At 37.5% G+C, this 14,872-nt stretch overlaps 1 protein-coding gene across 1 annotated transcript in view; it reads right to left on the minus strand.

Annotated features, from left to right (window-relative positions):
• Nucleotides 1-3,876: 3,876 nt before the first annotated feature.
• ELP2 (elongator acetyltransferase complex subunit 2) overlaps nucleotides 3,877-14,872 on the minus strand; it is a gene marked incomplete at its 5' end in the record, with an annotated part of 35,117 nt that continues 24,121 nt past the window's right edge. Inside the window, 9 exons of the mRNA XM_029085213.1 lie at nucleotides 3,877-4,191; nucleotides 5,185-5,298; nucleotides 5,830-5,972; nucleotides 6,469-6,590; nucleotides 8,192-8,378; nucleotides 8,820-8,892; nucleotides 12,882-12,939; nucleotides 13,068-13,163; nucleotides 14,748-14,817. Of these exons, the coding sequence (XP_028941046.1) occupies nucleotides 4,035-4,191; nucleotides 5,185-5,298; nucleotides 5,830-5,972; nucleotides 6,469-6,590; nucleotides 8,192-8,378; nucleotides 8,820-8,892; nucleotides 12,882-12,939; nucleotides 13,068-13,163; nucleotides 14,748-14,817 (1,020 nt within the window). The remainder of the gene's footprint in view (nucleotides 4,192-5,184; nucleotides 5,299-5,829; nucleotides 5,973-6,468; nucleotides 6,591-8,191; nucleotides 8,379-8,819; nucleotides 8,893-12,881; nucleotides 12,940-13,067; nucleotides 13,164-14,747; nucleotides 14,818-14,872) is intronic.

Here is a 14,872-nt window from a genome sequence, read left to right on the forward strand (position 1 = left end):
ACCTCCAGGGAGGGGGCATCCACAACTTCCTTGGGCAACCTGTCCCAGTGTCTCACCACCCTCACAGTAAAGAATTTCTTCCTAATATCTAATCTAAACCTCCCCTCTCCCAGTTTGAAGCCATTACCCCTTGTTCTGTCTCTACCTGCCTTTGTAAAAAGTCCCTCCCCAGCTTTCTTGTAGGCCCCTTCAGGTACTGGAAGGTTTCTATAAGATGAAAGAGATGTGTGGAGATGAAAATCCACACAACAGCTGTAAAAAGTAACTGTTCACAGGAAAACTAATGAAAACTCACCATCTGCAAAGAGCCCAAATGTGTGGGAAACAAGGCCTCATCTGCGTCAGTGCTTATGGCAACATTTAATTAAATGTACACAATTATTTAGTGGTAAGGTGCGCGAGCGCATATGTTAATCAGCCCATGGTACTTCAGAGAGCAGCACTTGAGGCTGCAGAGGCACTAAGCAGCTTAGCTCTGTAAACCTGCACAGACCCTGTTCTGTGCATTTTGGATGCAAAGTTTGTTAAAAAAACTGGACATCCAATTGTAAATAGGACTAAGGAGAGCCTCAGGCTAGAGGGGCTGCTGCTCCGCTTTGTATCCTGCTAGATCACAGACGTTTAAAATAAACACAGTGCCCTCATCCAACTCAACCATGAGAGAAACGAAGACAGAAACTCAGAAATATGTAATACTACTAGAGTTAGAAAATTGATGCAGAGATTAGGCTGCTATAGATGGCTGCGTTTTGACATGTACCATTTGCCTCTGGGCTTTCATCACTTGAATACTGTCCTTACGCCTCACCTTAGGGCTGGCAGGAAAAGGCTGTGCAAAGACAGGACCATCATAACGCCAGACAGCAAGTTTTTTACCCCGACCATTGGACATGATCTTGTGTCACATCGTTAAGGGAAAACAAATGCAATATCATAGGCTGTGTCATGAAATGTTGGAGCTTCCTAAGATTGGAGATGGCAGGGCTTATTGGGCAGTCTTGAAGATAAATGGGAAGAAATAAGTAAGATTACACTTCCCTCAACTTTGTTTTTATTGTATGACATTGAACTACCTGCTATAAAGAGGCTGATACAAGCAACCTGCAAAGTATAGGGGCTAATTCCATCTTCCAAAATACATCTGAGTGCAATTAGAATTTTCACTTAAGGGAGGCTATGAAAAATAGTGTCATTTTAAGGGGGGAAAAAAAAAAAGGATGGGGAGGAATGGAAAGAGGCATGGCACTTCACAAGAGGGGAACAGCAATGATAGAGCTCCAAGGAAGCACAGAAGAAAACATAGAAGTAAAAATGGATACATATAGTACTTAGACATCTTGGTAGGTAAACAGGACTACAGGCAGGCGAGTCAGGTCAATATGACTGAAGCCATAATTTGGTTTAGTTGATTGATTGGGTTTTTTTAATATATGAAATAGTATATGAATGCATGCACTATTTTTAATGAATTAAATAGAGCTTCTCTGAGTTAAGTATATACAAAAGAAAAGCACATGGAAGAAAATAAAAGTGATAGCCAGTCAGTGGACAAAACCAACAGCAGAATCTTTCAAATCAAAACTTAATTAAGATAGTTTTGGAGGTAAAAAAAAACAAAAACCGAAACAAACTCAAAAAGGAAATATATCAAGAAGGGACTTGATTCCAGCAGTATTTATCAAACTAATAAAACAAGAATAATGAAGTGGGATGAATATAGTAAATGTCTGGCAAACGGTTGCTTTGCTCCATTTTTTAAATCAAAGAAACCAAACAAAAGAGAAAACAAGTTTTCTAGGGACTCTCTTTTGCTGTTTAAAGAGCTCTGTTCTTCACGAGGCAGCCAATGCTATCCCCGAAATGACTGCTGATTTTTCCTTGGTATCACACTTTCATTGACTCAAGTAATTTTCTGATACTAGCTGAGATAATGAAAGCGGTACCTGACTTGTTACCCCGATGCCAATTTAAATGCTGGTTTGAAAAGACTTTAGTGGATTTACTGACAAGATAAAAGTGTATGTAAGAGTCACACCCACTAAATGCAGAGTAAAACAATATGTGAACAAACACAACATTGTACATAAAAAAGAATTAATCATGTATCAAGTTCTCTCTTGACAACCTTTAACTTAATTGAAAATAAAGTGTCTATTACAAACATTTAGACTTGGGAGATCACCAGACTAATCTGATGTATTTCAAGTTGGAACAATGAGGTATAATCTTCAGCGCGATTGAGTCACAAAAATCCCAGGGGTAATGGAATGGATTGCTAAATCATGTAATAGCTGATGCTTCTTTAATGACAGCATTTCACAAAATGAAAGAAAGGGACAATATGATGTTTTGCTTTTCATAGAAACATAGAGTGGTACGGATTGGAAGGGACCTTAAAGATCACCTACTTCCAACCCCCCTGCCATGAGTAAGGACACCTTCCACTAGACCAGGTTGCTCAAAACTTCATACAGTCTGGTCTTGAACACTTAATGCCTTTTGCCTATAGGCAAGTGGCTGCACGGCAGGATGAACAAGTACTGGGAAGTATTATCCACTGCTATCATCAAATTGTAGGCAAGGTCCCAAATTACAATTGCGACAAGTAATAAAGAATAAAGTTACACTTTTTGAAGCTTCATGAGTGACAAGTTACGTCTTGCTTTTGCTAGGATAAAGTCTGTGTTTGTTTAAAGATTCCTGGGCAAGTAAAATACACTACTCAAATGCTTAAAGCACACATAAGGAAAGCACAAGTAAAATGTAGCAAAGTACCTTTATTGGGGTTTTATTACCCTAACAAATTTTAAAGACTGATTTTTTTTTTTTTTTAATGCTGAATAATAGAATTGAAAATAAAAAGCTAAAATATAAAAACCTTTAAAACATAAACTATAATTATTCTAAAAAGAATGTGGCCCATTCTGAAAGAACTGTATTCTTCAAGAAGCTAAAGATGTAACACAGTAAGAAGTTAAGCGCAATACCAATTATTTCTGCACTACCAGTTTGGGTAGCAATTGGTTCTGGAACAAAAATAATTTCACTCCTGAAGTTTAACTGATTTCAAATTAGATTTTGGAATTGGAGACAGACCTGCTGAGGTCTATTATCATTCCATTTAAATTACAAGACAATCAGACAAATAAGTTACCTGGTTCAACTTCTCACCAGAACAGATAAGGAGCACTCAAAAGTCAGGAAGAGTCCAAAGGCAGTATAAGGAATGGCTGCCACCCTTCAGCTCCTGCCTACTGGCATTGGTAAGCTTTTCCAGCTCAAACTGTAGAGGACAGCCCTAAAGCAGAGTAAGAGGTAGCACTCTTCTATAGCACTCTGCTCAGAGAGGGCTCACAGGTACACAGGGGAGACACCAGAAGCCTCACATGATCAACAAGCCTGAGCCCAGCACTCTGCACAGCAGAAGAAAGAGGAATATAGACAGGAAAAACAAGCAGACGTGTACAAACATGAAGACACAAACTACTGCTTCTAAAGTAAGGTGGTCTAAGATTTGGATCAGGGCTGTAATACACATTCAGCAGGCAATCAGAGAAAGCTGTATACTTAACTCTGGTCTCCAGTTAACTGCACATACTTAAACACACAGTGTCAGCACTGGCAGGTCAACTGAGTTGCTTTTAATAGGAATATGGAGTTCAAAACAATTCAGTACTCCACTCACAATCCCAAGCACAGAAGAACCTAAATATTGGCAAGCTTCCCATCTACCCTTGGAGCCACAGTGAACAACGCCGTCTCACTATTCTTCTCTCATGTCCTACCCGACATCCCATACCTTAGGGTTCCAGGATATTCACCAATCAAAACATAGAAAATACTTCATATTCCAGGAACTGCAGAATTAGAAAAATATTTGACATTTAAAACTACCACAAAAGTTGCTTTAATAATTTACATGTCAGATGTTTCACATTCCACAGCAGAAAACAGAAAATTCAACAATCAAAATGGCTAAAAACTGAAATAAAGTGTTGTGAATCTGTTTTGCACAGACAGGTCTGCTGTCCTTGCTAAAGATCAAATCTGTTGACATTGAATATCTTAACACAGTGATCAGCTCCACAACTTGCAAGCTGCAACCACTCGCTGTTGTTCTGATCGTTATGTCCAGCTCTGCCTGCATGATGTCTCCAACATAAACGTTTCACAGCAAGAGCGTGACTTTGGCTGCAACAAAAAGAAATCCATACATAACTGCAAAATGTCGAACACAGTTGGGCATGTGAGTGTAAACATCAACATTTATATAATTAGTACTCTTCTTTTAACACTACCAACTGAGGAAAAACTGACTTGTGACAACCAGCAGGTATTAAGTTTTTAAAATAAGCAGGGCCATTAACACTAATGACATTTTATTCTTTCACTCATCAATAATTTAAACAGCTATTGATTTCAAGTTTTACCACATTAAGCTGCAGGTCTAGCATCTCATTTACTGAGATATGACAGATTCCTGGCTTTTAGCCTACAATTTCCTGTTATCTGGTGTTTCTTTCCAATTCACTTCCAGCACACACAAGCCAAAGACACCATCAACTTTCATTTCTGGTACTACCAATGCCAGTATGTGAAGGGAGAACCTAAGAGAGTGCTCCAAGTGAAATATTCAATGTCTCTCTACAGAGAGTTTCTCTAGCTGTCATCGCAGCAGCACCACATATAGCTTGTCATTCCTTTCATTTTTGCTAGAAGCTGCTCTTGAAAACTTGCTCTTATCCACTGAAAAATGTATTGCTGAGGAACACAGACAGTGATTCTTTGTCCCCCCCACCCCGCTTCAGGGTTTTCTATCACATTTATTTTATGGCTAAATGTAATCCAGTTTTTGGTTTTGTTTTTTTTTTTCTTCCAGTGAGGACAACAAGGGGTAATACCTCTCAAAGCATTTACATACCATGAAGTATTTTGGGGCTCAACCCTCCCTCCCCTTGGTTTTCATTGTTTCCTGTAATAAATCTAAATAAACAATATTCTTATTTCCAGGTTTTGCTTAAAGACATCTTGAGACTTTCAGGGAACAACTTTTTCCTAAAAGAATAACAATTTTTGATACAGAAATAAACCAGTTTCATATCATTTTATACTAAAACAACAGAACTTCAGCACTATTAGTCTCAAGAATACTTCCTTGCTCCTAATTGACTTCAGAGGACATACCTGTTACCCATCTCAACACATGTGGTCCAATCAGCTAGTGTTGGTTCTTGCCCGCCCTGCTTCCATGTGTACAAGATAATCTTCCCATTCTCTACACCTACTGCAACAATATATCTATCAAGAGAACAACTGCATTAGCTCTAAAGAGATTACAATAGGCAGCTCAGTGAAGGTGGCTCTAATGCAAGCTAGACAGAGCTAGCAAACACGGTGTTGCACCCTGTCCTTTGAATCAACGTCTACTTTTTCAGGAAAAAAATATTACAATTTCATTCAAAGCTTCTTCATAAAAAAAAAATAGCAAAGCAGAAAATTTCAAAATATATTTGCTTAGGAAAAAATAAGGAGCTTATTACAGCATCAGACCAGTCAATATTGTTAGAAGAATTAATGTGTTTCAGGTGTGCTAATGCCCTCCTCCCCTCCTTTTCCCCCCCCCCCTTGTTACACTGTTGGGAGAAGTCACCATACCCCTGAAAATGGGGCTAGGAAAGAAAAATGTAGAGTTTACTCAGTTCAAAGAATAGTCAAAATATTTGACAGGGAGATTTTAGGAGCTGTTTAGCCACAGAAAACTGATTAAAGGGGAAAAAAATACTAATTTCAAATTAAACACAAAATGGCATTACAGAAAAGCAGCAATACCTTCCATCAGGAGTAAGCACACGGCTGATGCTAACAGCAGTAACAGAATCCCCAGCATCCAGGACTGTTGAACAAGGCTTGATGGAATCCATCATATTCTCTTCAGTAGTCACAGATAAATCACACTGGCCCCAGATAATGACCTGTAAGAAAGAGTACAATCTAGGAATTTTCACTCCAATCTTTTTTTAAATGCATTTACAAAAACATAAGGAGTGTCTCAGTTAAAATACTCCCAGGGCACAGAAGAAAGTGGATGACCCTCAAAATAGTAAAAACCATCTTTCTACAAAGATTTAACTTTTTAGACAGTCTGTCTGATTTCATTAGGAGACTGACAACGAAAACTGATTCTGTTATGAAAGTTAAAGAAAAACTTAGAGACCCATAAGAGTTATGTAACATATGCTTGTCTTACTGTATGAAAAAAGAAGGGAGGTAGTCCAACTGGCAGACCACAGTTGTACATACATATTCACTTTATTTAGCATATGAAAGTCTCACTGATTTCTGTGGCAATACACACAATAAACTTTTTGTGCATTTACAGAACATGGGCTGGTTAGAACACAGCACTTGCTAATCTAAAATGTATGTTAATAAATTCTGGGATTTTAAAATTCCTTTTATATTAATTACCTTTTTGTCCCGACTGCCAGTAATAAAATACTTGCTGTCTGGTGTCCAATCACAAGACCAAATGATTCGACTGTGAACAGCTGTATTTTTGTCTGTGTATGCATAGCAACTGAAAACTGGTCCTGGAATAAAACATATAGAGGAAAACCCTTGCTTTAATTACCCTACATATTAAAAGTAATTGTTACTCTTTCTTACTCTTACTCTACGTAAGAACTGCAGGAATACTCGGACATTATTCCACTCATCTTTAAAGCAACTGGGAACTCTTAGCACCACATAAGTATTTTTTTTCCAACACTTACTACAGTGATAATTAGCACTTGTTCAAGATGATATCAGTCAGCCCTTATAGGACTAAAACAGTAGCAACAGTTTGATTTTTTACACACATATCTGTTTCAGAACAATTTAAGTCAAAGCATAAGACCTTCACATCCTTCTATACAAGCTTTTAATAAGAACACTGACTTCAAAAGTTTTAGTATACCATGTACACAGGTATCCCCAATAATTTCAATACAGTCCCTATTTACTTATAAAGCCCCAAGAGCTCAAATCATATCATAAAGATTAATCTGTTCCCAAAGATACAGGCTGCCATTTCAATCTGCATATAATCAGGCAATAAATCTGATCAGCAGATCAGATGCTTTTCCTAAGTAGAAGAGGCTGTCATTTTGGAATACAGACTTTGAATAACCACTTCTTGGGATACCAATACCAGCAGTTTTGCTTTACACTGATAATGATGTTCTTTGTAGACAGAAAAGTTACTGAGGAACAGATTAAAATAAGGTTTCCTCTGTTTCCTATGAGAATTCATACTCCTTATCCTGAAACATGGTGTAACTACTGCAGACAGTATGCCAGGCTTTAGAATAGAAATCTGAATAGAACAGAAATCTCAAGCCAGGATACAATCAGACACTGTCTGAAGGGGCCAAAACTCGTTGCCAAGTCTCTAGGAAAACTCTACAGAGCCCAGTAGTGTTTATGTGCTATTAAATCAACAGTGCAATGATAAACGTTTTCAGCACAAGCATTTGTTCTAGGAATCCATTAAAGTGTTCAATAGCAATCTCCTCATCATTTTGCAAGGCTCAAAGTCTTAATGAGAAAGTCAACTGAATCTTTACTATTAGCTCTTTTTCCAGACAGAGCCAGTTCTAGTCAAATCAATCAATTGTGTAGGATTATCAGAAAACCACACCAAAGACAGAGATTAATCCTGTCAAGAGTCTCAGTGTCATGCCCAGCTTACGGGGACAAGGCAGCTCTATGCAGGACACGAGTGTAGCAATGAACCTTCCAGCCCAGCCTGCACAAATCACCGAAATAAGGTTTTCCTTGACAGAATACCAGTTTGATGTTCAGGCATTACACTCTAGCATGTATGCTTGATTTCAGTAAATCTGAAACATACAATCACAAGCAGAAGGCAGGAGGGCAAACAGCAGACTTCATTACACCCATCAATCAAACAATATTTAAGGCCTGATTATACTCTTTTATACATTTTAATTCCCTTTCTAACTTTCCTATCCACCATTAATTGCACTTCTTAAAAGCCACAAAAGCCTACAACATCAATAATTCTTAATGTTGTAAGGAAAATGACCATTCAAATATTTTACCAATTCTCTTTTAAATAATTTGCAGCCAAAAATATCGAACAAACTGCAAGGTTTTCAAATGTGTATATCCTCTTTACGTATCTTACCTGACTCTGATGAGTCTTCTTTCCTCCACAGTGACCAATTCCTGTCTCTAGAAACCGCTAATAAAAATTTGTCATTAGGAGAAAATGCCAGCTGAGTAACAGTCAGATTGTGAAATGACAAACTCTGCAGTTTCTTCCAAGAAGTAGTGCTCCACAAAATAATTGCTGCATGTTCTTTTTTGGAAGCCTGTTTTGATGGAAAAAATATCAGTGAAAAAAAAATATCAGTGAAAGCAAGTATTAAAGTCACACATTTCAAAATACTAAGATGTTAGGGGGCTTGCTTTAAGGCTTGCAGTCAAGTCAGTATCAGCTTTCCTCTGGGAAGTTTCAAGATTGTTTCACTACTTTCTACTAATGCTGACAATATATAAGTAGGAAAATGTTTTATACCTGTATTTGTTAGAATTTATCTTACTAATATCTTCAAATGAATCATGCATAATTTACAAATAATAGCTTATCTGCATTCACTCTCACATTTTCAAGGCAACTCTCATCCATACAACATCTTTGACATTTAAGTGAAAGAACAGAATTCAGTCTAAAATGAATTCTGAGTCCTGCTCTGTCAGCCCTAGAAATCTGGTGGCACTTTTCACTAGATGGTGCTAGAATTTTTTCTTACCTTACATGCTGAGGCAATTACAGTGTTTGAATTATTGCAAGCGACACAAAATATTTCATATCCATGCCCGTATCTGAAATAAATGTGGAAAGAGATTTAACACATCACAGTCATTTTTGCAGTATGTATCAAGGTTTTTATGTTAATTTAAATCCCTTGGCAAAAATGAAAGGCACCTGCCAGGAACCTCTCAACACTGTTTCAGTATTACATTCCAAATGATTCATAATAATGTTCAGCATTCAATACAAACATCTGCATAAACCCTTTCACATTTAGGAACTGACTACAGAACAATCTCTCCAGCCCATTCTATAGTCCTAAAGCATCAACGCTGCAGAAGCTACACTAATGATTAACAAAGCAGACCAAAGCAGCATTTAATGTATTCTTATTTTCTTGTAAAGGCATTTTAATATTACCAATAAAAATCAGAAGCCACATATTTGAAGATCACCAAAGGAATATACCACAAATAAATACCCAGCCAGCGGATGCCTGTCTTGTGAAATACTGAAAGATTCCTGAACTAGAGGATAAGAATCATATCAGAAAAGGAAAACAACACTGTAAATAAAACCCAAACTTCTAGCTTCCTCCAGAAATACATTTTTAATCAGTCTTTGCATGAGTTCTGCTGGAATACAAACTCACATATCTGGACTGGGATTTAACTAATAAGCAGAAATGCCACACACACAAACACAAATTAAATTCAGTCACATAACAGAATGGAAGTAAAGTAAAATTGGAGATGCAATCTACAAAGCGTGGACAAATATCAGCTAAAGACCAGGTGCAGAGAGGTTTCCTTTGATTCTGAAGAGATGGGCAGTTCTCTTAATAACTTCTTTGGTCAGCAGTGTTGCAATAGGATTGATGTACATGGGATTTCACTTGCAGCTGAAACAGCCATCTGTTTAAATGGCAACTTACTGTCTGTATCTGTTGAACACAGTCCAGAAGAGTCACTACTGGGCATATCCCATGCACAGACTCCCACACTCATGTCTGAAGATTGGGGGTGCATTGGCTTTTCATGAAGAGTAACTGTGCCTGGGCCTTCAGGGGAGGGAGGGACTCGTCGCTGCGCTTAATTCAAATGTTAATTTGCAAATTTGATTGTATCTTATAATGATGAAGGTCTTACTCTGTGTCTTCCCCTTACTCTGCCACCAGCAGGAGTTTTATCATAACACTTACTTTTAAAGCACATTCCTGAAGACTATTTTGTAGTGAAAACCATTGAAAGTCAAGTTTCTAAAACTGAAAAGTATTTATTCCATAAAAAGCATAAATTTCCTGAAATTCAGTGAAGGAAAAGTAACGTGTGGAACAACTGTGAGGCAAGTTCTCAGTTACTCTGGTTTTACCCAAAAGTCTGCACTGCAGAGAACTTGACAGAAGCATTTTGAGCTTCTGCATTCAACTTGTTTTTGCTAAAGAGAAGCATTAAAAAATAATCTTTAAATTAAAACCTAAAATAGTGTCTTTTGTAAAGTCATGTGCACAGGACTATCACAGGTCACACTGACAGCCTATATAGCCCAGTGCTACCTCCAGTAAACAGAATAAAGTTAGTGGCAATACAAGATACTGTTTGGAAGAGTGTATGAACCTTGAAAGTTATAGAAGCTCCAGCACGACACTGTCCCCTGCCCCCATCCATGCAGACACATCATTATGTAGCACAGCACCAAAAAAAAAGGTTCACAATGGAGAGAAGCAACTGCATGAATAAATAATGAAATCATATTTTCATCCACAAGCGCTTTGGCCTTGGAAATGTGCAATTCATAGTCACTTTTTATGCACAGGTAAACTGACTGGACTTTCAAAGTTCCCAGACAAATGATTACAGTAATTTTCTAGTGTCAAAACTGATCTCTCAAGACTTCCAAGTGTATTACATGACACGGACACACATATAAACATACATATTTATGTCAACACTCAGGCTTTAATCTCAGCCTGCTGCATATAAACTCTCTATGGTAATTTTCCAAGAGGATAAAGATTAGCATACTCTCACAGGATTTATCATACTTTTATTTTAAAGTTATTACATTACACAAAAATTCAGCAAGTTCTTCCAACTAAAACCTACTCAAGCAAACAGTTTTCAAAACCCAACACTTATCCTTCAAAATTCGGTGTTAGAGCTGGGAATACACAAAAACATCAATGACAAACAAGCTATTTTTAGCAAGTCAGTTCCTCACGCTGCTTTTCTGCTGCTATGGCAACTTGAAATCTACATTATGCGATTTCATGTTACTTCTTTCAAGATTATCCTGAACATAAAAAAATGAGGTTTTTGAATGCTTTACATCCTATTGCCCTTGCATAAAATAACCCCTATGATTAGTAGCGCTCTAAAACCAGGAAAAATTGCTCAGGTAAGTCACCTGAAGACCATCATAAAATGCAATTATTTTAATGAATGCAGGATATAAAAGCAGATAGGTAGTACTCCTGTAGCAGAATATCAAAGATTAATGTCTCACTAAACTTTGAGAAATGCCAAAGGCAAATGAAGAAAAATTTTGGCCTTGGCTCCTTTTCACTACTTAAAGATCCCTCATCAAACTGCTTATGTGAGTGGGTGCATTAGAGGCCACAGCAAGCACAGAAGAAGCATTTAATGTAAAAGGTGGAAATTAAAAAATGTGCAGATGTGGTTTAATACCCACCAGCTTCCCTCTCAGATGCACTTTCGAGTACAAACACAGTAAAAGAGCTTAAAAGCATATAAGGAAGATTAACTGCCCAGTTGAAGGTAAAGATGAGCTCCTACAAAACCTCCCACTTGGTCAAATGAAAGCAACCTGCAAACTGTTTTCCTAAAGTTTTTTATTTCCCATCCTCTTCAACTGAAGTCACAAAACTAGTAATGTATAAAGGTAGGTGTAATCATCAGCAAAGGCTCAACATTCTTCTTGTTTCTGCCCAAGATGACTCTTTCAGGAGATTCAGATAAATAAACCCATAAGAGCTTAAGACGACTAACTTCTTTGTCCTGTACTTTGAAGATTAATACTAAAACTTTGAAGACTGTGGAAGTGTAGCCTAATGTTACCAGGATCCTTAGGGAGGATAAGGACAAATAAGGTGACAACTTGCATTTGCAAATTGTTGTGAATCTCAGAAAAGAAGGAATAAAACACAGCTGAAGAATTCTAAAACCCTGCAACCTCAAAACAATTATCATCATGACCATGTAACCCCATTATCTCTGCAATCTACAACCCCTCTGTCAGCATTCAATACCTAGCCTGGGTTTGTAACCGTCTTACTCAACATTCATCACTTTCTTCTACCACTAGACCCATCCTGTTTTGGTTGCTGCTTCCATCTTACAGCTCTGCTAGGCTTCAGGGAAAAGCTTCTTATTTGATGCCTCAGCCTTTACTTCCACACCAGAAAGACAAACTTGATCTGCAAGTCTGTGCCACGCAGTGGAAAGCAGAAAACTCCTTATGGAGAGAGACCTTCAGTACAGACAAGGTTTTAAGCAGGTGCACTGAGCAGACAGACATAAAGGCTGCAGCATGGAAAGAGGCCCAGCACATTCCAGAGTACAGATAAGACCATGAAAACGTGCCACAGTTCCTTAAAACAGACCAGAAACTTTACTATTCTCTTGGAACAAGGAGAAAAAAGAGAAAAAACAAAACGAAACAAAACCAACAAAAAACCCACAACTGCAGGGATCAATTCCCTAAACAGACCTTCAAAATACAAACATCCAAAGGGACAATGAAAGTCTGATCATTACAGTTTCAGAATAGCTTTGTGCTAAAAACCATACATATTTCAGCAGTACAGAAACAACTAATCAAATAAAATTTTGTGACACATGAGTCCTGATTGCCATTTTCTCCATGGTTTCCTCATTTTTATATATATCTAAAATTTATTTATTTTACAAGCAACACACTGCACACAAAGTCAAATCAGGTCACAAAATAGGAAGCATTACAAGACCAGACTACATTAATATGTAGCAACAGCTTTCTGGAAATTTTGAAAATTAAACAAAAAAAGAAAAATAAAACTTACAACTTCTGAATTTCAGGCCACAAGGTATTCTGCAGCAAGTGATCCTCTGCGGGAGGTTCTAAAAGATATTTGAACAACATACTCAAATACAGTACTAAATAACCTAAAAATCAGCTAAATAATCTTTCAAGTTTACAACCAATGACCCTAATTCTCTATTTCGTACAATAGAAATTAACCTCATACCTGTAAGGATCAAGGGTTGAAAATAAATCTCAGGATACTGATTCGAAACGGTATTAAATGTTTCTTCATCCTCAGCTGGTTGAACAGCCATATCTCCTATTCAAAGTAAGGACTTCATTAGCTACAGAGAACATACTTAACAGCAGGGAAAATATGAACACGTATTACATAAGCTGAAAAAAATCTATTGTTTTTACAATATAAGTAATTGAAATTAGGTTTCTCCGCTTCCAGAGTTACAAAAATATGAATATTAGAATCCACTTATTTTGATGCATATGGGAATAAAGAGGAGAAAAAAAATCTAACCTTTGGACTAATTCCATTCTGAGACTGAACTCTCTCCCTCAGCCTCTTTTAGAGATGCTTAGAGAATTTGATTTATCTGAAAGAAGCAGTCACCAGGATTTGAACCTGTGCTTCCTCAACATTAAACCTTTCCTTCTATATCTAAAAGTGGTTAAGGCAAAAATTATTTCCTAAATTTAATGTAGACTCCTAAATGAAAAGTCATACTTGCAAAAGCCCATCTACAATTTGCAAAGTTCAGCAAAACTGCCAAGGTTCTCGGTCCTTAGCTTTAGGCAAAAGTACCAGAAGTAACTGAAACTACACCCATTAATTTTAAGTTAAAATGCAACCCTGCCCTTCACTTTGAAGGTAATATTTAAGAAAAAGGTGCAGAGTTGGGAATCAGCTGCTCTCAGACAGAATCTAACATTTTACCCAATGTACATTTCAAATACAGCAGTTTTTAAAAAAACAGGTACAGAAAAAGCAGAACAAAAAAACTATACTCTCATTCATCATGTCTTACCTGCCCTTGAAAAAGAAATTAGCAACATTTATCTAATTTGAGACCGCTATTTGATCATCGCTCACCAGGAAGATTCTTCTGCAGAGTAAGCAAGAAGCCAGGTCTGTGGGACTTTGACCTAAGCTATCAGTGCTGACAGTATTGGGTGGGCAATGGTGGACAATGCAGGAAAATTCGACAGCGCTTCTACTCATAGTGCTGCTTCTGGGTGTGCCACGTGAAATCAATGGAAATTAATTATTCTGTGTGTGACAATACTCTAGGGGCAGGAAGTTTTGTTCCCTCTCTCAGCGGAAGGGCTCATGAGAAAGCACAAGAAAGAGTTTTTGCCAAAATGTATTTCACAAGTTTCTTCAAGTACAACAAAGTATGGAGAAAACAGAGGGACAACAGCGGATGGGCGAATTCTAATAATATCCTGCCCTGGCTACTCCCAGACCCACCACAGGAGAGCAGTGAGCCCCAGCATCCATGTGAAACTCATCAAGATCAGTCAACAGGAGAGGCTCTCAGGAGCACTGTGCAGACTGAGTGGGGTTACTTCCTATGGGGCGGGTGGGACACAGTACTGAAAGCAGCAAAAGAGCATTTTGGGTTTGCACAAGACATTAGGGGATGTTCAGGGGAGAAACTAAAAGCAGAAAAATGGAGGAAAGATTCTCACTTGTATTTTCTTTCATTTTTAAGCACCATATTTAGGTACTACCAGAAAAATAAACACTTTGCACAATTTTATTTCTAGATTCTAAACCTGCAGTCAAGTTTACAATGACAGACCTAACAAAAAGATGTAAGGTAAAACAATCATTTAAAAGGAGGTTTCCACATGAAACATCATCCCCATTATTTCTCAATAGCCATACCTTCAAAAACAGCTTTATTAGATAATCCCAAAGCTGGCACAGTTGCACCTTCTGGAAGATCAGATGATTGCTGAATTTAAAAAAAAAATAAAATAAAAAACCCCGAAAGGTTACAGAAAGAAAGG

This window comes from Antrostomus carolinensis, unplaced genomic scaffold (assembly GCF_000700745.2).
Source record: "Antrostomus carolinensis isolate BGI_N321 unplaced genomic scaffold, ASM70074v2 scaffold25125, whole genome shotgun sequence".
Taxonomy (NCBI): domain Eukaryota; kingdom Metazoa; phylum Chordata; class Aves; order Caprimulgiformes; family Caprimulgidae; genus Antrostomus; species Antrostomus carolinensis.